The sequence below is a fragment of the Tasmannia lanceolata genome, unplaced genomic scaffold (assembly GCF_043159265.1).
Source record: "Tasmannia lanceolata isolate RefF3 unplaced genomic scaffold, GAP_Taslan_0.1 ptg000013l, whole genome shotgun sequence".
Lineage (NCBI taxonomy): Eukaryota > Viridiplantae > Streptophyta > Magnoliopsida > Canellales > Winteraceae > Tasmannia > Tasmannia lanceolata.
Genome location: NW_027518690.1, coordinates 37,824,106 through 37,849,814, shown reverse-complemented (window position 1 = coordinate 37,849,814; position 25,709 = coordinate 37,824,106). Strand labels below are relative to the sequence as shown.

General features: G+C 37.7%; 1 protein-coding gene across 1 annotated transcript in view; it reads right to left on the bottom strand.

The window, feature by feature from the left end:
* LOC143890051 (ruvB-like protein 1) overlaps positions 1-24,242 on the bottom strand; it is a 32,266-nt gene extending 8,024 nt beyond the window's left edge. Inside the window, exons 1-10 of the mRNA XM_077394582.1 lie at positions 24,085-24,242; positions 22,822-23,010; positions 16,922-17,053; positions 16,638-16,787; positions 14,540-14,695; positions 11,276-11,410; positions 11,080-11,145; positions 896-1,002; positions 642-741; positions 456-547 (exon numbers count right to left, since the gene is read on the bottom strand). Of these exons, the coding sequence (XP_077250697.1) occupies positions 456-547; positions 642-741; positions 896-1,002; positions 11,080-11,145; positions 11,276-11,410; positions 14,540-14,695; positions 16,638-16,787; positions 16,922-17,053; positions 22,822-23,010; positions 24,085-24,174 (1,217 nt within the window). The 5' untranslated portion in view covers positions 24,175-24,242. The remainder of the gene's footprint in view (positions 1-455; positions 548-641; positions 742-895; positions 1,003-11,079; positions 11,146-11,275; positions 11,411-14,539; positions 14,696-16,637; positions 16,788-16,921; positions 17,054-22,821; positions 23,011-24,084) is intronic.
* Between the last annotated feature and the right edge of the window lie 1,467 nt (positions 24,243-25,709).

Here is a 25,709-nt window from a genome sequence, read left to right as displayed (position 1 = left end):
CTTAAAAGCTTACTGTACTCAATATTGAATTTTATCAAGTTTATGTGCATATCTATGTGCAAATGAATAGCAATAAAAATAATAATAATGATGATGATGATGATGATGATGATGATGATGATGCTTAGGAGGGCTTCTGACTATGCTGTAAATGTAGTGTTTTGCATGCATGGATGTGTCCAGCAAATGATTTCATGGATGTGTAGGTGTACACGCATATTGCAAGTGTTTAAAATCACCCACATGCCAACGATATTATATAGAATAAATCTTGACTGCAGTGGTCGTTCCGACTTCTGACAACCACCCCATTAATGAGAACACATGTAAAACAAAATCCACTTTGATTTGACAGGACATGAAACAACGACATCCACATAGCAAGAGTTTCTTTGTCAATAAACATTTAAGGATTAATTACAGAGATCATATGAAAAAGAAAAAAAAGAAGGGACCTTAAAGATGCCTGTTGTCCAATCTCTCCAAGGTAAGCGAGACTCTCTTCATCAATAACCAATTCCTCAACCTGGGCGCGAATTGCTAGTATCTGTTCACATAACAACCCAGGGAGATATAGAGCACTTGACGAAGCAATTGGATCACTAGCATTAAAAGATGCAGATAAATGATTGAGCACAAACCTGTATCATGTCAGCCGGATTGTAAGTCTCTGTCCGTATAATAACTAGTCGGTCCAACAAATCAACAGGTATGCCATGTGGACTACTGAGATCAGTTCCTCTGCATAAGAGGCGCATTGGCAAAAGTAGGCAAAATCACAGGTCTTAAAAATTGGTGATTTTTTCCTTGACTCGGACATGTTGAACTCTAATACCGAAAGACCAATTTGAGTCAAATTATAACTTTTTGAAAGAAAGGCAAGAGATTTCCATACCTTACGTTACATATTCCTCTGTTCGTAGCAAAAATTACAATTGGTGATAGAGAGCTCTCTAAAGCACGATTAAGGTATGAGAAGCATTCCACATCGAGCATATGAACCTGCAAAAAAGATATATTAAACAAGAGAACGTAAAGGCTAACCCAAACAGAAAAGCTATGATTTGTAGAAATGGACATGAGTGTCGCGTGCTTAGAAGCACGAAGCGGGTAGGGGAGCGGGTGCGGAGGCGGGGAAGCGTGGGGTCTAGAAGAGTCTAAGTTTGGGAGCACCGTGGGAGCGTGCATGTAATATTTTCTTTATATATCTTTCAAAATTCAAGTACATCAAAAAATAATAGTTTCTAACCATTTCATATATATCTTTCAAAATTTAAGTACATCTAAAAGCTAATTTCTAACCATCTTCACCATTTTCATTTGTGTGCATTCGTTCCTCGTGCCTTCTGAAGATGTACAAGCCTTTGTGCTTGCTCCAATGAAGTACTTTGAAGAGTTGGAGGAGTTTAATATAAGGAAGTTGGTGATGGTGGGACTTATAGAGTAATAGAAGCAGGCTGGGAGCGTCATTAGAGCGGTTCCCGTCTCTCCGGGGTCGCGCTCCCTGGAAGCTCCTTCCTAAGGAGCGCCGAATCGAGGTTCCGAGGTAGGAGCGGCACCCCGAGAGGAGGTTCCTGCTTCTAAGGTCGCATGTCGACACAGAAACCTAGTGTCGGACACGGTAAGCCCCCAAAATTTAGAAACGGGAGCACGGCTAAAATAGAAAGTATACATAATCATAATGTGTGGATATTAATTCATGTGTTGAGTTTTGACACGGCTACGAGTTGTCTGACATGGCAACATCTAAATAACTTGGAAAAAAGTCGGATTGACCGTTTCTAATTTGTTCCCAGTGGTTATCTCTCTTCCCTTATGTGTTTCAAAAGGTGCTCGTGCACTCTGTGTCTGATCATTGCCCCTTGCTTTTACACCCTAGGCTGGAATCGTGGGGTCCTAACCCGTTTAGATTTGAATTGGCTTGGTTGGAACAGCCTGGAGTTGAAGAAATGATGGGGAATTGGTGGGTTAACCACATCGCAAGTGGTCCTGCAGATGTGGTTATAGGGGAGAAACTCTGATATGATAAAAAAGACTAAAAGAGTGGAACCACGATAGAATGAAATATGTTTCAGAAAGAAAGTCTTGGCTTCTTCAAAGAATCATGGAGTTATAACAAGCAGAAGACATTGGCACTGCAACTGATTCGGAGAAAGAAGAGGTGGAAAAAGTAAACAAGGAATATAAGAGAAATATCTTGGCGTCAGAAATCAGAAGGGTAAAATGGTTAAAGGAGGGGGACAAAGATACGGCTATTTCAATGGGGCTGCAAGTGTGAGGAGGGTTAATTGAATCGAGGCCATAGAGCATGATGGAAGAATCTCTCATGATAGGGAAGAGTTAATTGGAGAAATCTTGGATTTCTATAGCAAATTGTACTCCTCAGAGAGGATAGTGTGCCCTACTCCTGAGGAAATGGATTTTGTTGTTCTTGCAGAATCGGATAGAGTTGCCTTGGAAAAACATTTCTTGGAAGAAGAGGTCGAAAAAAAAATTTCTCTTGGGTGTGACGGAGCCCTAGCCCGAATGGTTTTTGCCTAACCTTTTTCTAGAATTGCTAAGGGTATTGAAGGAAGACATAATGAGATTCTTCTCGGAGTTCTCTGAAGGCGTGGAGTTAGATAGGGGTAGCACCTTAGATAGGGGTACAGGGGCTACTTTTATTGCTCTTGTTCCTAAAGTACATGGTGCTACGAAGGTCTCTGGTGTTCGCCCAATCAGTCTCGTGGGGTGTTTGTATAAAGTGTTGGTAAAGGTCTTGGCGGAGCGCATTAAAGCGATGTTTCCAAAAATTATCTCGACCTCTAAATGCACTTTTGTTAGTCAAATGCAGATCCTAGAGTGCTCTTTAATTGCTAATGAAGCTGTGGATTCCTTATAAAGATTAGGAGAGGTGGGAATAGTCTATAAATTGGACATTTATGACCGAGTGGAGTGGAAGTGTTTTTGGACTATCTGCTAGAGAGAATGGGGTTTCGTTCAAGGTGGAGGGGTGGATTAGATGTTGTATTTTTTCTTCTGCCTGATTCTCAGTTCTAATTAACGGATCGCCTAAAGGTTTTTTAAAATCATCTAGGGGGTTACGTCAAGGTGACCCTCTTTTCCCCTTTCTGTTTGTCGTTGTGGCTGAGACTTTGAGTCGCCTCATGTAAACAGGAAGTTTGCAGGGATTGATTAAAGGGTTTAAGGTTGGTTAGAATGGAGTGGACGTGACCCATCTCCAGTTTCCTGATGATATACACTGTTATTCTACACATCCCATTGTTGGAAGATTATGAACTTAAAGGCTACATTATGAGATGTTATGAATCGATAACATGTCAAAGATCTAACTTCAACAAATCTAGATTATTTGCAGTCAAAGTGGATGAATCAGTAGCGCTTGAATAGGCTAGTATCATTAGACTTGGCAAAAAGTGACCCGAACCCACGGGTCCTGCCCGGCCCAGTCATAATTTACGGGTCTAGGTCACTAAATCAGTGACCCGTTGAAATTTGACCCGACACGTACGAGTCCCATAAAAAATGGGCCGGGTGGGCTAATCCCGCGGGTGCCCACGGGCTAAGAAGCACGGGTACTCTCTGGAGGCCCACGTACCCGTGTCGGGTGCGTATCGGGTGCGGGTGCTCTTGGGTACTCTTTGGGTGCGTACCGAGTACGCACCCAGATTTGTGTACGTATCGGGTGCGCACCCGGTTCAAATTAAATTGAAAATTACAGATTTACAGTAGAGGGGCTGTCCCATTTAACAAAAGGGGGGTTGAATATATCAAAATATCTATAATATATATCCCACAATTAAAAACCTAACAACTTAAAAGTAATATTATATTTTGGTGAAGTAATATTAGATTTTGATGATGTTATTTTTATTTGATTGTTCTCCAATTAAATTGTTTGACTTCTTTAACAAAATTTTTATTTTTTTATTTTTATAAATATATAATAAAATATAAAAATATATTATATTCAGCGTAGCCCCAACGTATCTGTATCCTATATTTTTTTTAAATCACGTATCCGCGTACCCGTATCGTGTCGTACCTGCACCCCGTACTCGTATCCATGCTTCATTGCCCACGGGTGCCTGTAAAAACCCAAAGGATCGAGATTTTATATGGTGTAACTTGTAAGCTGAAAATGATTTGGGTTTCACTTCCATCCGTCTCTCGTCTCTCTCTCACTCTCTCATTTTACCATTTTCAGGTCTAGGGTTCCCCTTCCCCCAATTCGTTGTCGATGTCGTTGTCCCCACGATCTCCACCTCCGGCAACCACCACCACGCCGTTGGCCGTGACCACCTTGTCCTTGAAACCCATCTCACCACCACCGAACTCCATTCACCACCACCACAAGGGGTGCAACTCGGGTCGAGTTGGGTCGGGTAGAGGCCAACCTGATCCGACCCGAGGAACTATTTTTCCAACCCAAACCCAACCCGATTTCCAACTCGACGAGGTTCAACTCGACCCGACCCGAGGAACCCATTCTTCCAACCCGAACCCAACCAGACTTCAACTCGAGTTTTTAAGCTTAAGAAAATAAAAAGTTATAAAAAATGCCGGGTTTCACTCGGGTCGGGTTGCCAAACCCACAACCCGAACCCGACCCGGATTAGGAAAAGTCAACCCGAACTCGAACACAACCCAACCAGACCCGACCTTTTTTCGGGTTGAACCCGACCCGAGTTGCACCCCTAACCACCACGACCTCACATCTTCCACCTTCGATCCACTCCCATCCTCTTTCCATTTCAGTGCCACCTTCTTCTCATATGTGGCAAGGGTTGGGTTTTTTCTAAGGTATGTAAAAGAACAAAAAAAAAAGAAACTTTTCTCTACAGGGTTTCGGATCTTTCATTTTTGGAGTTAATGAATTAGAGTTTGGAGAATCAAAAGAGAAGAAGAGGGGCGTGGGTTCTGGTCTTCACGAAGGAGCTAAGATGCCTTGATTTCGGGGTTTAATCGAGAAGAAGAAGGAAAGGAGATCAGTGAAGAACAAAAGGGAGAGATTCAGGCATACTGATTCAATCTCATTTTCTTTCCTTTTGTTTATGTGAACTTATGTTGCCTAAGTTCTATGTCTGCATTGTGGTTTCATTGTTTTGGTGGATTTCAGGGCTTTGGTCAAATTCATCTCGATTTCATATTCATTCAAGATTAATAGTTTTTGCAGTTCTCATCTTATCTATGCTTAAATCCTAGCTTTATTTTGTAAATCTAGAATTCTAAAATTTTCCATTGCTTTGTCTTCCTTATTTTCATGTAGCTCTTGGTTGTCTTCATCCTAATCCCCTGTTGTGACCACTTTATTCATCTCTGATTTCCTCTATATTGGTTTGCCAATTGCATGTTGTTATTAGGCCTCTTTATTAATCCTAGCTTCATTTTATTTGTGTCTTATTCCATCACATCAAGGTCCCTTTATTTATTTCATACTGATGTTCATTCATTCTTTTCTTTCTTTTATTTTGTCGATAAATGCAGCCCCTATTTTGATCATTCATGTATGTGGCTACGAACATGAATTCTCCTGTGAATGTGGATGGTGATAAGTCTGATGGCAATCACAATATGCATCATGAAAGTACTAATACTGCACCAGGTGCTCTTGGTACTGTTGGCAAAAAGTGTATAGCTAATTTTTGGAATGAGTATGAATTATACCTTGATGAGAACAAATATGAGAGGGCAACATATAAGTTGTGTAGAAAAAATTATGCCATTAGTAGTTCTACTCATGGGACCAAAAATTTGAGAGAGCATTTTAACAAATGTCCAAAACATAAAATTATGGATGTAGAAACAATGCATTTAAATCATGAAATGTAATTGCGTGCCAAAAAATATGTCAAGCGACGTACCGTGAGAAGATGGAGATTTCAATTATGAAACATAACTACACATTTTCAATTGTTGAACATGAAGGCACCAGGGATATTCACTTGTATCTAAATCTAGATGTCAAACTACATTGTAGAAACACTACCAAAGCTGATTGCTTGAAAATACATAGGAGAGAGAGAGAGAGAGAGAGAGAGAGAGAGAGAGAGACTCAAGCCTGCTTCGGAGAGAGTTCATGATAGATAAGTCTCGCATAAGAGGTATGAACATCCTGTACAACTGAGGGTTACATTTGACTTATTGCACACTATGTAGATGAGAAGTGGGATTTGCTTAATAGAATTCTCAATTTTTGCAACTTTCCACCTCCACACAATGGTATTCTTTTGCCAGAGAAAATGTTTCAGTTCAAGAAGGGTTAGGGGATTGAAAAAAAATTCTTACTTTGGATAATGCATCTAGTTGTCATAATATGCAAGACATCTACATCTTAAAGAGCCAACTTTGAGTGCCATCTTAAAGAACCAACTTTGAGTGCAAAATGCTTTATTATGTGGTGGTAATTATTTCTATATACAATGTTCTGCACATATCTTGAATCTTATTGTTCAAGATGGTTTGAAAGTTGCTAGTATTGCTTTACACATGATCCGAGAAAGTGCTAAGTTGGCTAAAGGATATGAGTGTAGATAAATCAAGTTTGGGGCGTGTTGTGACTTAGTAGGTGTGACAAAGTAAACCAGGTTGCAAGTATTGTCCATCAAGTGAAGAATGAGAAAGAGAAGAGAAAATGTGCAAATTCTTGAAACCTTTTTTTAATATTACAAATGTTTTATCGGGTTCTAAGTATCCAACGATGAACTTGTATTTTCAATGTGTGGAAAATTCATTTACGCCTAAATGAGGATATGGAGAGTAAAGATGATGTTATTAGTAACATGGCACAACAAATAATGCAAAAGTTTAAAAAGTACTATGATTCTTATAATGTTGTGCTGGCTATGACTGTTGTGCTTGATCCTTGTTACAATATGAACCTTGTAGAATTTTGTTACAAGAAGATTGATGAAGTAACACATAAGGCAAATGTTGAGGTTGTTTGAAAGGCACAGTCTTCATTTTTCTAAGAATAAGTTACCGAATTTCCCATGGTAGCTCCGGAACATCATTTGGTGGAAAATAGGAGTAGTAATAGCAATGATGATGACATTGGTGTAAGTCTTTTTTCCCAAAACATGTGGTATTATATTCTTAAATTTTTTGTATAATTATTATTGATGACTTTGACATCTAAATAATGTAGGAATTTGATTTTTACAAAGATGAAAGTGACAATAGTGCTACAAAAAGTCAGAGAACTGGACCTTTATTTGGAAGAGCCAAAGTTTGATCGCAATTAACATTTAAGTATGGATATTCTCGTGTATTGGAGACAATCATGCGAGGCATCCCATACTTTCTAAAATGACGCGTGGACTTTTAGTATTGGAGCAAAAGTTCTCACAAAATATTGAAGCTCGCATCGACCGGAAAATACCTAAGTCTTGATTTGCACAAGAAATTAGTTGTTTGGTTATGAAATTGAAAGTAAGTTACAATATTTGATTTATAATACGCAACCAATATTTTATTAAATGATGGGAGTCAAATGTTGGAACTCAAAATCCGAAACGAACAGAGTCCAGGAATACTAGTAGCAGACTAACAGTAAACACAAAAAACTTATAAACACAATAGTAACAGACTAGCAGTAAACACAAAGTACACAACAAATTCCAAGTTGATTAAAATACAAAGAAGCAAACTAAATAACATTTCAAGTTCAAACGACTAAGGTATTAGTGGCAGTGGATTCTCTCGACTCCGTAGTCATATTTTTGGATAATGGCATCACTAGTTACTCATCATTTGGATCATCACCTACATTCAAATGCAAGTAATTACTTTTTAAGAATACATGAGAAGAAATTGATTAGATATTAGTTGTGTATTGTAAATCCAATATTGTAACTTACTTTCAATTTCATAACCAAACAACCAATTTCTAATGCAAATTACGGCTTGGATATTTTTCGGTAGAAGTGAGCTTCTATATTTTGTGATAACTTTGGCTCCAATATTAAAAGCCGGCTCCGAAGCAACAATAGTTATAGGTATGCTCATGAGTTTACATGCCATTTTAGAAAAAATGGGATGTCTCGCACGATTATCTCTCAAGTACACTAGAATATCTATACTTGCATGTTGTTTGTGATCAAACTTTGGTTTTTTCAAACAAAGGTCCAATTCTGACTTTTTTGTGGCATTATTTCCACTCTAGTCATAAAAATCAAATTCTTATATTATTTAGATGTTTAAGTCATTAATAATAATTATACAAAAATTTAAGAATATACTACCACAAGTATTTAAGTAAAAAAGATAACTTACACTAATGTCATCATCATTGTTATTACCACTCGTATTTTCCACTGAAGAATGATCTGGAGCTACCACGGGAAATTTGGTAACTTATTTCCCCTACCACAAGTGTAGACTACGCCTTTCGAACAACCCTCACATTTGCCTTGTGTGTGGCCTCATCAACCTTCATGTAACAAAATTCTACAAGTTTCATCTTGTAGCGACGATCAAGTACAACTGTCATAGCTAACACAACGCTATAAGAATTACAAGTTCGTCGTTGGATATTCAGAACCTGATAAAAGATTTGTAATATCAAAAAATGGTTTCAAGAATTTACACATTTTCTCCCCCCTTTCCCATTCATTACTTGATGGACAGTACTTGTAACCCGGTTCCACCAAAGCATAATGCATAAATGCACGACGAAATTTGATGGCACTCTCAAGAATTAAGAAAGTGATATTCAATCTAGTAGGTACATCAATACGCAATATTTGATGGCACTCTCAAGCATTAAGAAAGTGACATTCCATCTAGTAGGTACATCCATATGCAAACCCATTGAACTTGTTACAACTACTAAATCACAACACTCTGCAAACTTGATTAATCTACCATCGGATCTTTTAACAAACTTATTACTTTCTTGGATCTTGTGTAAAGCAATACTAGTAACTTTCAAATCATCTTCAACAATCAGGTTCAAGAAATGTGCAGAACATCGTATATATAAAAGATCACCACCACATAACAAAGCATTTTGCACACGAAGTTGGCTCTTTAAATGTCTTACAAATTATCACAATTAGATGCATTATCCAAATTAAGAGAATTTTTTTTTCAATCTCCCAATCCTATAAGAATTGAAACACTTTCTCTAAACAAAAGAACAACATTGTGTAGATGATGAAAGTGGCTAAAATTGAGAATTTTACTGCGTAAATCCCATTTCTCATCTACATAGTGTACAATAAGACAAATGTAACCCTCGGTTATATAGGATTTCCATACATCTTATGTGAGACACTATAGTGGACAAATTGACAAGAGACTAGATACGTGGAAGCAAAATCTTGTCTCTAGAGGTGGCAGAATCAAGTTTATCAAAGCTCTCTTGGCAAACATTCCGATTTATCAGTTGTCTTTGTTTAAATGCCACATAAGTATTGTGAAGCGTATTGAAATTATCCAAGGAAGAGTTTTGTGGGGAGGATCAGTTGGCAAAAATGGTATTCCTTTAGTGGCATGGGAGGGTTCTTGGGAGACAGAATTAGCTTTTGGAGGCATATAATGTGCATGTGTCATTGCGAGGCTAGGGATCTCTTTAAAAAAATCGGGTGTTACAGTTTGGAGGCATATAATGCGAATGTGTCACACTTTCAGTCATGGAATTCGATTCCGAGTCTACATGGGAGACAGAATTAGCTTTTGGCATGCTAAATTGTACTCTTCTTCTTCCTTAAAGGACATGTTTCCCTCCTTATTTTTAGTTGCATCTCACCAAGATGCCATGGTGCAGGATTGTTATGAGAGAAGCAGGACCGGGTATTTTGGAAACCAACTTTCAGAAGGAATTTCTTTGATAGAGAGTTTCCTTTGGTGTTGAGGTTGTTTGAGCTTCTAGAAGGTTGCTATTTCCCGCTTCTCTAGGAAAACAAGAGGGTGTGGATCTTGGATTCACCCCCTATCGTTCAAGCCCCCCCCCCCCCCTCTCGGGATGCTTTTGATGGCTCCAGTATAGGAAAATCCTGGCTCGGGAGGTACATGAGGTGTTTTGAGAGACCAAAGAAGGGAAGTAATTTGGGCGTTCTCAAGGCCTATTGGAAGAGTAGATGCTAGTCAAGGGCTATAGGAAGAGTAGATGCTAGTGAAGTAGATGTTAAAGCTATTCATCAAGGTATTATTCGGTTGGATAGGGAGGGTCTTGATAGGGTGATTGTGGAAGGAGATTCTCTAAACACGATTTGGTGGCTTGGGGGATCTTCGGTTCCTCCTCAGAGGCTTGCTCCATTTTTTGATGAAATCATGGATAGAACATTGGGATCCTCTATCACTTTCAACTATGTAAGGAGATCGGCTAATAGTGTGGCAGATCGTTTGGCAAGGGTAGGAGTAGATAGGCAATCATTGTTGCGGTTTGACTTCTTGCCTCCTTGATCTGGTCCTGTATTTGTATTCTCTTCTTCTTTGTTTATTTTTTCGTTGTATCATTTGGGTTGACAAGCTCTGTCCCCGCTGTTTTTTATTAATATATTCTTGTTACGATTCCAAAAAAAAATCTAAAAATCTAAAGAAGGTGATACATACATACATATAAAATTACTGATTACAATCATAATGTGTAACAATATAGTTATGGTATGCATGTAACAAACTAATAAATCTTAGAATTAATCAACTATAATCTAAAACAAAAATAAGATAACCAAATAACAACCCATTCATGAGAAAGCGAGACCAATATGAAAGTATGAAACAATGAATATAATATTGGAAAAGGAGTTTCTTTAGGGTTTTAGCTTTAAGAGAGGGGATATAACAACAAATATTAGTTAAAGAAAAGTTTATAATAAAAGAGGACACAATATTCTATAATAAAATAGGATGTCACACTTGACACGGTACAAAAGCGTGTCCACACTTCACACGCCCACATTAAGTTTTAGACCTTAACACTTCTAGCAGTACATTTAAAAGTGTCCAAAGGAGTCTCGGCACGTGTGGACACATGTGTCGCGTCAGACATGGCACGACACGTGCGTCAGCAATAAATTCAAAGTGCCAGCTAAATCATAGCAGAAAAGGAAAAGCCTCAAAAGGAAAAAGAACCTCATCAATAAATAGGACTCCAGGGACAAGCTCTGCAACTCCTTCGTCGATATATCTGTTAACAACCTGTCATCACCACCAGACTCCACTTATATTTTCAAGATTATGAAAATTGCTTAGCTAAAAAATGGGATAGATCCAGGTTAAAAGCATATTGATAGGCTATACATTATACACAAAGATCAAATAGTAGAACCTTATTTATTTCTTGCCGTAGTTTGTCAGTAATTTCGGTCTTCTTGGGCTTCATCATCTGGCCCATCAACGATAAGATATCTTGCCCTCCTTGCGGACGAGCATTTGCGGCATCCAAATCATGTAGAGTAACATCCTGGTGAGGAAATGAAGAAATAAAAAAACTAGAGAAAAATTCAATACAGGAAAACAAACCCTCTATAAAAAATTAAGAAAACACTACACTTGAACAATGGCAAAGAGATGAACCAAGATATTCATCACCGCACGGACCCACTTCAAGCACATATCCAATTCCCACAATGCATTATCCGATAAGTGTTTATACATCAAATGCATATTGTGGAGTGGTAGAAAATGATGACAATGACAGGGCACCAATTTTTCTTCATTTGTATTTCATTCCAAAGTTTGGAAAAAGGTCCTAAAGGGGTTTTAGAGACTCATTTCTCAAACCTTTGATAAAAATCAACATTCATTTCTTGACTAATTGAAGCATCAGATAATATTTCACACATTATTCATTTGTTGTTTTTGCATTTTATTCTTTTATACATAATGCATATACATGTTAGTTTGTTTGTAATTTAAAGTTCGTATCTTTCAAAGAAGTATATAAGAAACAATAGAAGTGTCTTGAGTCTTCACTCATAAAATTTAATACTTAATACAATGAATCAATAAAAATATGAAAATTTATACAAAATGGACATTTTACAGCAGTCAACAGGTTATCAAGCAATCAAGACTCAATTATATGCTAACAAAATAAATTATGGGAAAATAAAACTTATAGTATAGCTTTACCATCAGTCTCATTGATTTTTAACCTTTCTTTCTCTAATTGTAGGAGTTCTCCTACAAGTATTATCGCCTAGTCGGGCAACACCGATGACATGCAGCGTCTACAATGACAAGACATATCAGATTCGAAGTCCAATATTCAAGACAACATACAATGCTATGCCTTCACCAAGAGCCTCATCATGGGAGAACAACATAAGGCAGCCATGTATTTAAGTCGTCTTCAGAAGGGCATTGAATTCTCTAATACACGATATAGGGTGTCCATGGTTGCTTTTTTGTTTCAAAATTGGAAGAAAAGTACATGGAGTCCCCCTCGTAGAAATAAAGTTAAGCTTAACATTGATGGAAGCTCTATAAGCAACTTGGGATGTGACGACAGAGGTGAAGTTTTTTAACAACAATGTGGCAGTAGTAGATGCATTCTCAGGGTCAGTAGGTATCACAAACTCTAATTAGATGAAAGCATGTGCACTTTTAGTAGGCATTTGTGCCTTAAAGACGAATCTTTCAGGAACAATATGTAGGTTGGCAATGAGTGGCCCAACAAGCTAATCGGGCTTCAAATTGACCTTGTAATTGGGCGTAATAGGGCCTCAGTCCCATTCAATATTCAAGAAAACCCAAATCAAAACATAGCACATTGCCATGTCATTCATCTAATATCGATACATGGACATCGAGAATTAAAATGAACCAACTTCGCAATTTTCTCTGTAAGGGAACAATCAGGAATAGAAACACGGTTGCCTTTAAAGAGGTTGCCCTCATGTACCGCATAATCTTCATTTTGTCCTCGGACGTCTTGGTATAGTTGATACATCTTAGCATGTTACTGTACAGGAGTAAACACAAGAATGAGTCTAGAGCATTGTGCACTATCTATTACATTAAAAACAACATCCCACCTCACCCTAGTAAATTGATTTCTTAGAAAGAGTTGCAAGCATGAATGCCCAAAATTTAATGAATGCCCACAATTTAATAAATGAAAACTGAAGCATACTTGGCTTAAGTTTTCCAAACAACAATCTCCACAAAGCAGCAGTCTACCGGAACCTAGCATGTAGATTAAATCCAAGCTTATGAACGAAAAGAGAAATTTTCGGGCATTTCCACAAAGAAAATCTTGAATCGTCAGCCATTCAAAAAAAAAATCTTGAATCGACAAAACTTCTCCATATTCTTCCACTGATACAAGCTTCATGGCTCAGGACAAAATACTCCTCAAAGAGACGAATCAGCTCCAAGGAGCTCAAAAGAACCCAGACTGAGAAAAGGAGCAACATAAAGGATCCAGGAGACCACTTGACAAGAGATCAAAATGCCAATGATAGGTCTCAATGTGCCAGGAGATCAATGCAAACCATAAACTTCTATATATGACAGGACATATAGAAGTTTCCATTACAGGAGAGATGGCATACTAACAAAATTTCCTTTAATCTCTTCCAACATGACTATTGCATAAGCCTAAATGCAAAATATTTAACAAAACAGATTTATAGAATACACAAGTTTCAGACTGGACTGACAAAGCATTGTGTGCCATCAAATGTTACCATAAGGGTATGACATTAGTACTCCCTCATTTTGATACTAGCACTTCATTCTTTTACAATTTTCTCACACGATGCTACAATTCTCAACATCCTATCAACAGCCAATCAGAGAAATTTATTATGAAGGGAGCAATGTCAATATCAAAACAAAGGGTGTTTTTATTATTTCCCTCGCTACTATTAATAAATTTTGGTGTAGGATATTTTACTATAAGCATGGATATTTTGACTTAAAACATGCACACCTTGAACATTTGGCTTGGCCTCTGCTGTCTTCTTTAAATGACTGTAGTTCCCCTTATTCTTCGAGGAGACATGCAAATTACTGGTATTTCATTTAGTTTCTTATAAACACAGGTCCTGTCTTTTTAGACCGGACACAATACAGTCCAAAATCTCAGCAATGCAATTTGTGGTATTAGAAGTATAAAATGCTCTTAGTTTTGTTGAAAGTTATTGGTTGCTAATAGGCAAGAAATACCCCAACTGTTATCAAATTTATATGCATGAAAACGACTTGCACCATCAATTTCCATACTTATGCATAATATCTGTCGTTTACAAAAGCTGAAGCAAACATTAAGTTGGTTGAAAATAGAAATTAAATAGCAAATCTAAGCTTTAGTTGGGTTAAACTGGATTTGGTAAGTTTGTCATTTAAGCGATTTGTATCAGCCAGTAGAAACACACACGTAATGCATGTGTTATGATTTCATTTCCAGCAAGGATTGAAATTTCAGTTTCGGTTTCGTCGGCCAAAATTCCATAAAATAATATTTCAAAATTTTCTGATTTTTTAGCCAAAATTTCAGCTCAAAAATCAGAATTTCAGGGAAAAAATATTTTAAAAAATCAGCCGAAATTTCAAACCATGATTTCCAGCAAATACCAAAATATACCTGCACTATCTCCTTCTTCTTGTGAACCTCCCCTTTGGGAAGTGGAACATACTCTTCTGCTTCAAGATCGAATTCCGTTGCAAAAACATCACTTCTACCTACTCTTTTAACTGCTCCACTGTTTCCCTCGATGTATATGACGTCACCTACAGTGACCTGTAGCTCATATTAGAGACGTCAACATGGTATCAATCAGAACCAACATGCATATGACAAAGTCTGACAATCAAAATTAGCACAAAAAGTGTGTTTTACAAAAAATAAAATTGGAAAAATCATACAGTTTACATTTTACCTATGAAGCACGGGTACCGGTACCGGGTGTGGGTACGACACAACACGGTATGTGATTTGCCAAAAAAACAGGGTGCGGGTACGCTCGGGTACACCGAATATAATAATATATATTTATAAAAAATTTAAAAAATAATTGTAGAGCAATCAAATAATAATAACATCACCAAAATGGAAAATTCTAATATTACTCTTCATTTCATAAGTGATTAAGTTCCATATTTCATAACATGAGACATCAATATATCATTCATTAGAAAAAAAAAGTTTGTCGCCAAGTGTGTTGACCAGTGTGTTGACCAGTGCCTGACAAGATGAATAATTTTTAGAGACCAAATTATGAGATTTTTCTTACCGGACTTTTGGGATTTAATAATGTTTGGACACGATAGATTTTATGAATTTTTAAATTTTGAAAAATACACCACCGTTTGGAAGTTAAGAAAGTTAAAAGTTTGACCCGACCCTTTTTCTTTGAATTTTGTACTATAACAGGAGAGTTGACTTTTTTCCTTTTAGATTTGGGTCTTGAAACTATTTTTAATAAATCCAAATGATGGGTATTACGTTATTTACAGGAAAGGAGAGAGAAGTAGCAGGAAGAAGCATGACGTGTCGCGTACGCGTGGGTGCGCACCCAACAACCAAAATTGGTTTTTTTTTCTTTTTAAAATGGGGTACGTACCCAGGACGTACCTGGGGCGTACCCGCACCCCATACGTGTCGGGTACGGGTGCGGTAGCCCCGGGAGAGTACCCGTGCTTCCTAGCATTTTACACTAACCCCAAAAATGTTGAGATAGATATCGCATCTGGTGAGCTAATATTTATTAAGTTATTTGGAGTTGATACGCAAGTCTTATCCAATTATCAGCTGAAAGGAAAAATATATAATTTACTAAACAAAAGAAATAGAAAAAAAAAAAATGCACGTGGAGAACCTTGGAATGTATTTTCCAAATTTTCTCTAATTGATATAGTTAATAGTAAAAACATGTACATGGACATCCTAGGGATATCTTGAATTATACTCTAAGGGCCTATTTGCTTGCTTTGGCGTGGATGAGATGAGAAGTAGAATAAGAAGTCATGGGGATGAGAGAAGCATTTGGTTTGTCTAGAAGAATGGTGGAATAGTGGTAAGTAGTGTTTGGTTGCACGATAGTCCTATCGAAGAGTAGTGGAAAAACTAGGGGTGTCATTACCCAAAAAAAAAAGAATGAAGAGAGAGGATAGGGAATAGAGAGAAAGAGAGAAAGAGAAGATAAACCCTTTCCACCATTCTTCTACCAAAAACTTAACTTTTTGGTAGTATTTGGTTGGAAGATGAGGAGGGGACATTGGTGCCACATGGGTACCAAGTGTGCAAAAAGGCAATAATGATGTCTAGAACATGTCGGGGAGTCAAATGGAACTTCAATGTAATATTCGCAACCAAACATGGATTCGGCATTCATTGGCATTAGCAATTCCAATGAATGTCGAGCGTTTATGCAACCAAACAGTTACTGTTTAATATTTTTCTGAAAGAATAAATAGTTACTGTTAATATTTTTCCATGAGACTTGGTTGAGAGACCTCAATGCATATGGAAGCATAACACAATATAGCTGTGAATTGAATAAGGTCTTTCAGTAATAGAATGGAGATGAGGGTTTCAAAATTCCATATGTAATCTACTAACCTCCAGGATTTCAATATGCCACGCATAACGGCTTTAAAAATTTATATGGAAGCATATTTCAAATAAATCATACGCATTTACAATAACATACTTGACAAACAAACAAAGCAAAAGCTATTACCTTTTCCTTAATTAAAGCATCATAAATAGTTGGATCCAACTTCAGTTGTTTAGTTCCCTTGACGGTTTTAAGCCCAATAATTACATGGCTAATGCTTTTCCCATAGCCACCTGTTGTACTCTCAGTTTCTTCAGGGGAGAGTTCAGTCACCTAAATGGGAATAAATCCGAATAAATAAGAAACGAAAAAAATCAGATAAAGAGAAAAAGATCTTCTCAAAAGAAAAAATGGATAGATCAAGCCTCCCACGTACAGTACTTAACAAAGTAGATATGAAAACTTGCCTCTCCTTCGTAGACTTCTTTATTTTCCTTCATACGTAGACCAATAGCCCTTCGAAAATTTTCCATAAGCACCTCTGTTTTCTTAACTTCTGATGAGTACACTTCAGATCCCACCATAGGGCAGAAGGGAACCTGCACTTCAAGTTTAAAGCAAAGTTACTTCAGAATCACAAGTGGAGATATCAAACGCACAGACAAGTATGAGCAAAGTATCTAACCAATCCACATGACCACTAGGAATTGCATAAAAGTAATAGATATAATAAAATAAGTATTCGGTACCACGATTGATACAATCATATATACATAGATACTTTGGCCAAAATAAATGCAGTTTCATAGTCTCATACAAAAGGAATGGAGTGTTTGAGCGTGCAGGCAGGCCCGTGCCTGTGCGCGTGCGAGTGTGGGGGTGTGTATGATATTTCCACCCTCTTTTCTAGAATTTCAACCCCCTCACGACAGCTTTTGGGGTCATTTTTCTAAAATGACGAAAATGCCCAAATAAAGGAGAAGTTAAATAAGATTTTGCTAATCCCAATTGTAGATGTCAATTCTTCACATAGAATCCCTTTTACAACAGCTGCTACCCTTGATTTTTTTACCGAAGGTTTTAAATTTCAGTTTCAGTGAGGGTTTTGGCCACCTCAACTCAACAAAGCCTTTGTCCCAAACTAGTTGGGGTCGGCTAAATGAATCCTTTAGAAAAATTTCATGAAGAAGGTGAAAGGAATCTACCCGGCTCTAGTTGGGTTCTTCTACTTGGATCATTTTCTTCCATTCTATCCTATCCAAGGGCATGTTTATTGTGATGTTCCTAACTATCAAGTCTTTCCTCACTGTTTCTACCCAAGTTGTTTTCGGTCTGCCCCTACCTCTTTTTACTCAATCAATTTGGCACAAGTCGCCTCTTCTCACCAGAGCATCCAAAGGCCTACGTTGGATATGTCAAACCATCTTAAGCGGTGCTCTCTCATCTTCTCCTCAATTGGTGCCACCCCCACCTTTTTACGAATGTCTTCATTTTTAATTCTATCTAACCTTGTGTGGCCGCACATCCATCCAAGCATTCACATCTCCGCTACACTCATCTTATGCACTTGCTGCTTCTTGGTGGCCAACATTCTGAGCCATACAACATGGCTGACCTCACAGCTGTCTTATAAAACTTTCCCTTCAACTTGGTAGGGTTTTACGGTCACACAGAACTCCTGAGGCAAGCTTCCACTTCAACCAACCTACTCTTATTCTATGGTTAACATCCTCTTCAATCTCTCCTTATGCAGAATTGAGCCAAGATAGCGAAAGATATCCCTCTTAGGTACCTCCTGTCCAGTCATATTTACTACATCCTTGTCCTGTCTCCTTACATTACTAAAGTTGCACTCCATATACTCTCTCTTAGTCCTACTCAGTCTAAGGCCTTTGGATTCCAAAGTAGTTCTCCATAACTCTAACTTAGCATTTACTCCAGCTTTGGTTTCGTCGATTAATACTATGTCATCTACAAATAACATAGACCACGGCACCTCATCCTGGATACCCTCCCCTCCGAAAGCTCATCCATAACCTTAGAAGCAGGAACCTCGATTCGGCGCTCCTTAGGAAGGAGCTTCCAGGGAGCGCGACCCCAGAGTGATGGGAACTGCTCTAATGACGCTCCCAAGCTGCTTCTATTACTCTAGAAGTCCCACCATCACCAACTTCCTTGTATCAAACTCCTCCAACTCTTCAAAGTAATTCGTTGGAGTAAGCAGAAAGGCTTGTGTATCTTCAAAAGGCACGAGGAACGAGTGCACACAAATGAAGATGGTTAGAAATTAGCTTTTAGATGTACTTAAATTTGAAAGATACAAATGAAAATGGTTAGAAACTATTATTTTTTGATGTGCTTGAATTTTAAAAGATATATAAAGAAAATATTACATACACGCTCCCAAACTTAGACTCTTCTAGACCCCATGCTTCCCCGCCCACGCACCCGCTCCGTGCTTCTAAGTCCATAACTAGCGTAAAACGATAAGGGCTTAGAGCTGATCCTTGGTGCAGTCCTAATGTAATTGGAAACTCACTAGACATGCCATCCGTGGTTCTGACACTAATTATTGCTCCATCATACATATCCTTAATCACATCAACATATTTAGTAAGTATTTTTTTTCTTTTCAAGGACCCACCACATAACACTCATGGGAACCCTATCATACGCTTTCTCCAAATCAATAAAAACCATATGACGGTCCTTTTTATTTTCTCTAAATCTCTCCATTAACCGCCTAATCAAGAAGATAGCTTTCATAGTCGATCGTCCGGGCATGAAGCCAAACTGATTCTCTGACACCTTAGTCTCTTTTCTTAGTATATGCTCAATTACCCTCTCCCAAAGTTTCATGGTGTGACTCATTAGCTTAATTCCCCATAGAAATCAAAATATTTTGGTTTCAGTGGAAATTTCGGCCGAAATCATGTAAAATAAGGTTAAAAGATTTGGTATTTCTAAAATGTACATGTCTAAGATTTCAGTGGAAATTTCGGCAATTTTGGAGGAAATTTCCACATTTCAGTGAAATCTTTAACATTTCGGTGGAAATTTTGTGAAGGGTGGTGAAAACAAAATTTCAGTTGAAATTGTCGAAACTTCAGAATTTCAGTGAAATCCTGTAAAAATCCGATTCATGGTGTATTTCATATTGACCTTGGCCGAAATTTCTAATTTCATCCGAAATTTAAAGCTATGGGGACTAGAGAAGCATCATTGTGACTTCTTATTATTGACAAGGATGTAGGAATTGATGGGGAATGAATATAAGGAGTAAAAGATAATTACATCGAGGAATAGATATTCAAAGAAAAAGTATATGAAGGAGAAGGACCTAAATTCAACCAGAGTGCCTAAAAGTGGCGTGGTGTTGTGAAAATTACTTCGACAATCAATTCCAATCAACTATTGTGGAAGGAAAAGAGTGGGGAGAGACTAGGTAGAAGAAAAATTCTGAGCCATTCAAAAAAAAAAAGAATAGGGAGAGACTAGCAGAGGAGTTGAGAAGGATGCATTATAGTTATATGACACCCTTCTATGAGGTGTTCAATTGTACTTTTCTTTTCCTTTTTTCATTTTTCTCCTTTCTTGTATTGACCATCTCGGTTGTGGGGTTTGCCCCATTTTTTCATAGTAATACAATTCTGCCATTCAAAAAATGAGTGGGCAGAGAAAAATTTTCTAAAAGCATGTTGGATGGAATCTATTTAAAACAACATAATGGCCTCCGAATTCGGGTCTCTCATTCTGCAATGATAGTAAAAGCTCTAAATAATAGGGCAACCCATTTCATCTTTAGTCTGAAAAAGGGGTTGTCGTAGTCATGAAAATTTTTAGGAAATCATTAGGGGATTAACCGATACTCCTCTCCCGTTGGTATAAGGCGATGATGACGAAGGCTAAATCTATGTGGGTGTGTCTTTATGTCATTCCTTACATGCATGGATGAATTAAATCCGTTTTAAACATTGGAACCTCATGGAAGATAAATCTCGTCTAGAGCTCGCGACAGGCCCAAATCTACACAATAGATTAGTGTCCCTCCAATCATGATGGAATTGAAGGTGTTGGACATGTGGTATAAGATCGATGCAAGATGCGAAAAATCTTTGATATGGCAATGGCATCATGTTTGATGTGTGTCTAGAAAGGGAGGAAGAATATCAGGGTCAGATTTGCAACTAATGGAACAACTCATGTTTCCACTCATCCTCAACTAGAGGTCAAGGACGAGGTGCATCTTGTGTTTGGAAGAGAAATTGGTCGATCACTTAATCGGTTATTCTTCACTGCAAGCGGCCACTTTTATTTGGCATCATGTGTGATGTGCTTTGGTACTTTAGTGGATGTTGGTTCCCTCCACTTCGGTTGGGACTTTGGTCTAGATCATTTGGGAGATGATTCCTTTGCATGCGGGGGTGGGTGTTTTGTTGGTTTGTTTGTTTGTTTTTTGGTGTGTGGGTGCGTGGGTGGGTGGGGGGTGGGGGGTTACTAAATGCTAGAAACCTCACAATAAGAAACACGGTGATGGGGACATCAACAAAGGACGAGGATTTAAAGTTTACAAGCGAAGAAAAAATTGTGGGAAGGAGAATGACTGATTTTTGCATGAGAGATGGACGTTTACATATGCTACATATACCACATGTGTTGTGTCACATGCCACATGCCACATACTCTATGTTGACGTTTTCTTTTAGTTGTTTTTTATTATTTACTTTCTATTTTCGTCATTTTATTTGTAGCCTACTTTTTAGGCATCAAATCTCATCCGTTTGGCGTGTTTTTTGTATTATTAGAAAGGTTTTTCAATTACCTATTTCATGGGCCCATGATCACATGATTTGGATATAATTTGAGCAAGTTATGAGTGTTTTAGGAAGTGGTATAGGTCTATTACGGGATTACTGTTTTAGGTAAGTTTTTATCTTTATTTAGTTTTGCTTTAGATTAGATGAATGGTTGAGATTAGCTTCTAATTTTAAGTTATCTTCTAGGGTTTCTTTTCTTATAAATATATCTTATGAAAGCAATGTAAGAGACTTTTGACTATTGAATAAGGAATTAAAGTTTTTTGCAAAAGAAGCTATTGAAGCTTGGAATTTCTCTTCTCTCTTCTTGGTGGCTTGGAGCCATTCTTCTCAATCTCCTCTCATCTTCTAACTCCTATTCTCCTCTCAAATCAGCCATAAACAAGTAAGTCATTAGTTCTTTAATTTTTTTTTTGTTCTTGAACCTTAAAATACAAAAACCCAAAATCCAAATATCTCCTACATCGTTTAAGATCTCATCTTGAAACTTTGAAGAACTTATTTTGGGATTAAACCTTAGTCATAGCAATCAAAATTCATAGTTTTACAACCCCTTTCAAGGCTAATCAAATTTTCACACATTTCAAGCCCCAAAACTTGCTATTGGAGATTGAAAGCGTAATCGGCCAACGTAGCAACCCCCTAAAGCTGAAAATCTGATTTCTTTCATCATTTAAAAATATTATCTTTTAACCCACAGCAATTTACCCAGAATTTCCAGATCTGTCCAAATTACCAAAATATCCTTGTAGCCTAAATTGGACCGATTTGACCCGTTTTGTTGCTGCAGAAAATTATTACTGTTTTTTTCATTGGATTATTGCTGATTTCTCATCAAAATAAGGTTTAATTCATAGGTTTTGGTACTGTTTAAATTATTATACTTGGTCGCACGTTTAAAACCCCGTTTTAGCCTAATTTTGCCCTTAACTAGTTACCCGATGTTTAAGGTTTATTTCATGCTAATTGTGTTCTTTCTCATTATTTAATGGAAATTTAAGCCTCAATATTGCTGCTGTCCGCCAATTAATTCTGCCTTAAATCAACCCTAGTTAACCAGTAGGTGTCTTTAGCCTCTTAAGAGTTAGCCCTAAACTTTCCTTGAACCCATTATCCCATTAGGAGTGTAGGATTTTCCCTCGTTTAGATATTGTCCTGCATCACATGGCCCTTCTAGGGAAGTCAGTTTGGATATTTGGTGAAGAAAAATATGCTTTGTGGCATAAACTACTTGGGGATAAGATAGGGATGTGGTGGGGTAAGTGGTCTTATGGAGTCATGTTAGTCTTATACTTTCTTATTAATGAATGTAATGAATAGTTAGTGAGCTACCGCTAAAAAGAAAAGCTGAACGTGATTTGTAACTCTGTAAATTGCTAGACCTAGATGGGCCATTTTCATTTAGCTTTCCGTCTTTTTACTTTTCATTCGAAGAAAAAATATTAGTGAGGAATTTGAAATTGAAATTCACTAAAGTAGTTCTGATTAGAGAATAAAAAAATAAAAAAGAGTTGTACTGATAGGAAAGAAGAATTGAAGATGAAAAGTACCTTGCTTCCGAGCTCTTGAGAAACTCCAAGAGCCAATGCAGTCTTGCCTGTACCAGGTGGTCCCGCGAGTAAAAGTGCACGGCCAGCCATTTTCTTCTGCCTTATCATATCAACAACAAGACCAGCCGCTTCTCTTGCCTCAACCTGTCCTACAAATCCAGCAGCCATTCGAACTGCTCTTCCATTTGCCTGAAACATATTATGGAAAGTATATCAAAAATTACCAGAGAATCTCACACTGATAAACGCAGCAAAAGGTAGAAACAAAATAATACCATAGTCTTTTTTTCTCAATGATACTACCATAGAAATTATTTCAAGCGGGCGTAGAAGAGAACTTGGGGAAGAAATAAGCACTTAAATCTGTATTAACTAGAATAATCATCCAAAGTAACCCAAAAAAATGTAAATTTTTCCCCTAAAAAACTAAAATTCCCTAAAAGGCAATAAAGACTAAAATAACTCTAATACTACCAAATAATCCCCAAAATATCCCTACGAACAATCGAAAGATCCCTACGGGGCCCATGAGTGCAACCCTGCCTAGAATAAACCTGTAATGGACGTCTACGAGCCCCATCACCAAGTATCAGCAACCCATCATATCCAAGTGCGACAAAATCATCTTAACAGGCTAGACAACCAAAAACCCAGAAAAATTAAAACCTAATCCACACAACCCATAAAACCAAAAGCTGAGTTCTTTATCTACTGTTTTGTATTTGACAAACCAGATAAAATGCAGAAAAAACAAAGGAAAGATTACATAAACTCCAAAAGCCCAGTGACATCGCGTAAAAACAAACCCTAAAACCCTAAACCCTAAAAGCACAAAACCGAAACTAGAAACCTAAGTATCTATAATCCATCATATCCAACTGCGACAAAAATATTCTTAACAGGCTAGACAAACCCCAAAAAAAAAAAAACCTAATCCGTACAACCCATAAAAACAAAAGCTGAGTTCTTTTTCTACTGTTTGTATTGACAAACCAGATAAAACGCATAAGAAACAAGGCAAAGACTACATAAACTCCAAAACCCTAGAACCCATTGCTTAGAAACAAACCCTAAACCCTAAAAGCACAAAACCAAAAAACCAACATCATTCCTCTAGCAGAAGAAAAAGGCGCATATTACCCAAGACAGCAACAACAAAATGCAGATAAATCAAACCTACAAAATAAAAAATATGTACGATAGAGCAGTTCTTTCATATCAAAAAAGCAATTGAGAGAGACAGAGAGAGGGAGAGTAGAATACATCGAGACCAAGGCCTTTGATGTGGGTATGAGTAGCTACTCTCTGCTTCTTTGTGGTGGATTGAACCTCTTCGATCTTCATCATACTCATACCTCTCAATTTTTTACTGGGAAGATTTCTTTTCAGTATAGACGAACTAGGGTTTTAAGAAGCGGTAGGGCTGGATTTGTACTATAAATGGTCACAAAAGCGGTCCGGTCTAAACTAAAACCCAGAAATGAGAAAACCGGTCCGACCCGATCGAACCGAATAACACGATTGAAAGGAATGCTTTGGGGCAGGGCGCGACCTCGTTGTAAATTTGAAAATATAGAGGGAAATGTTATCAGCACTACTGTACTTTGATGATGGTCACACCTCACTTCATTAAAAGTATGGTATGGCCCACACCATAGGACGATCCAAACTGTTCATTAGATGGGCCACAGCCTAAATAGGTTGTGCCCAAAAAATCATTTCCATAGGTTGATCCTGACCTCCAATCTGTAGAGGGACTGAAAAGTCGGAGGATTAGGACTAACCTATGAAAATAATTTTTGGGCACAAACTACTTAATTTTAGGCCGTGCCCATCTAATGGACTGTTTGGATCATCGTATGGTGCGGGCCATACCATACTTTTAATAAAGTGAGGACTGTGGTAATCAAAATACTGTAGTTCTGATAGCATTTCCCAATACGAATATGCTAGTTTTAAAATGGTGTAAGCCCATATAGTCTAGTATTTTTCAAAATGGAATTTACGGACACACCATAGGATGATCCAAACCATCCATTTGATGGGTCACAACCTAGTTAGGTTGTGGCCAAAAACTCGTTTTCCATAGGATGATCCCAACCTCTGATCTATAGAGGTCTACATAAAATGCCGTTAGTCTATAGATTGGAGTGCTAGGATCATCCTATAGAAAAAGATTTTTTGGCACAACCTATCTACGTTGTGGCCCAACAAATGGACGGTTTGGATCATCTTATGGTGTGGACAATACAGTACTTTTGGAAAAATATTGGATTATATGGGCTTAATACCATATAAAAACTCCCAATATACAATATGGGCCCCCACTAGGGTCGATTTTTGGGAATTCGGATTTAGCTTTTACCTTTAAAATCGGGTCGGTTTGGGTTGATCCCAATTCAATTTTTAGCAAAAGCTCCACCCGACCCGACCTGACCCAATTTGTACCCCTAGCCCCTACTACGGGATAGTGGGTCCAACTTTTGATTGATCTGAACCGTCCAATTTATATGGTTTTCTTTGGACATCTTATAGCCTAGAGAGCAACCTTCCATTCCTAGCATCCAATTATTCTGATCATTAAACTTGAACAATCAAAAGTTACACAAAGGCGAAACCGTTCACATTCAACAACAAAAAATTTACATTATTGGATTTTAGGACTGCATGATTGGTGTAATTTTCGGGCAATAGGGTATCCAACGGCTTAGATCAGTCGAAGGTGGTACGCCTATGCCTTATCAGGTGTGCCTCATTGTATTACAATCAGGTCGTACCCTACCAAAGGCATTCCTTACGAACTAAGGACCCGTATTTCTTCTTCAAATCAAATATGGCCCTGTTTGTTGGAGATTACGACAACCGATTGCGGAGTCCCCAACCAATTA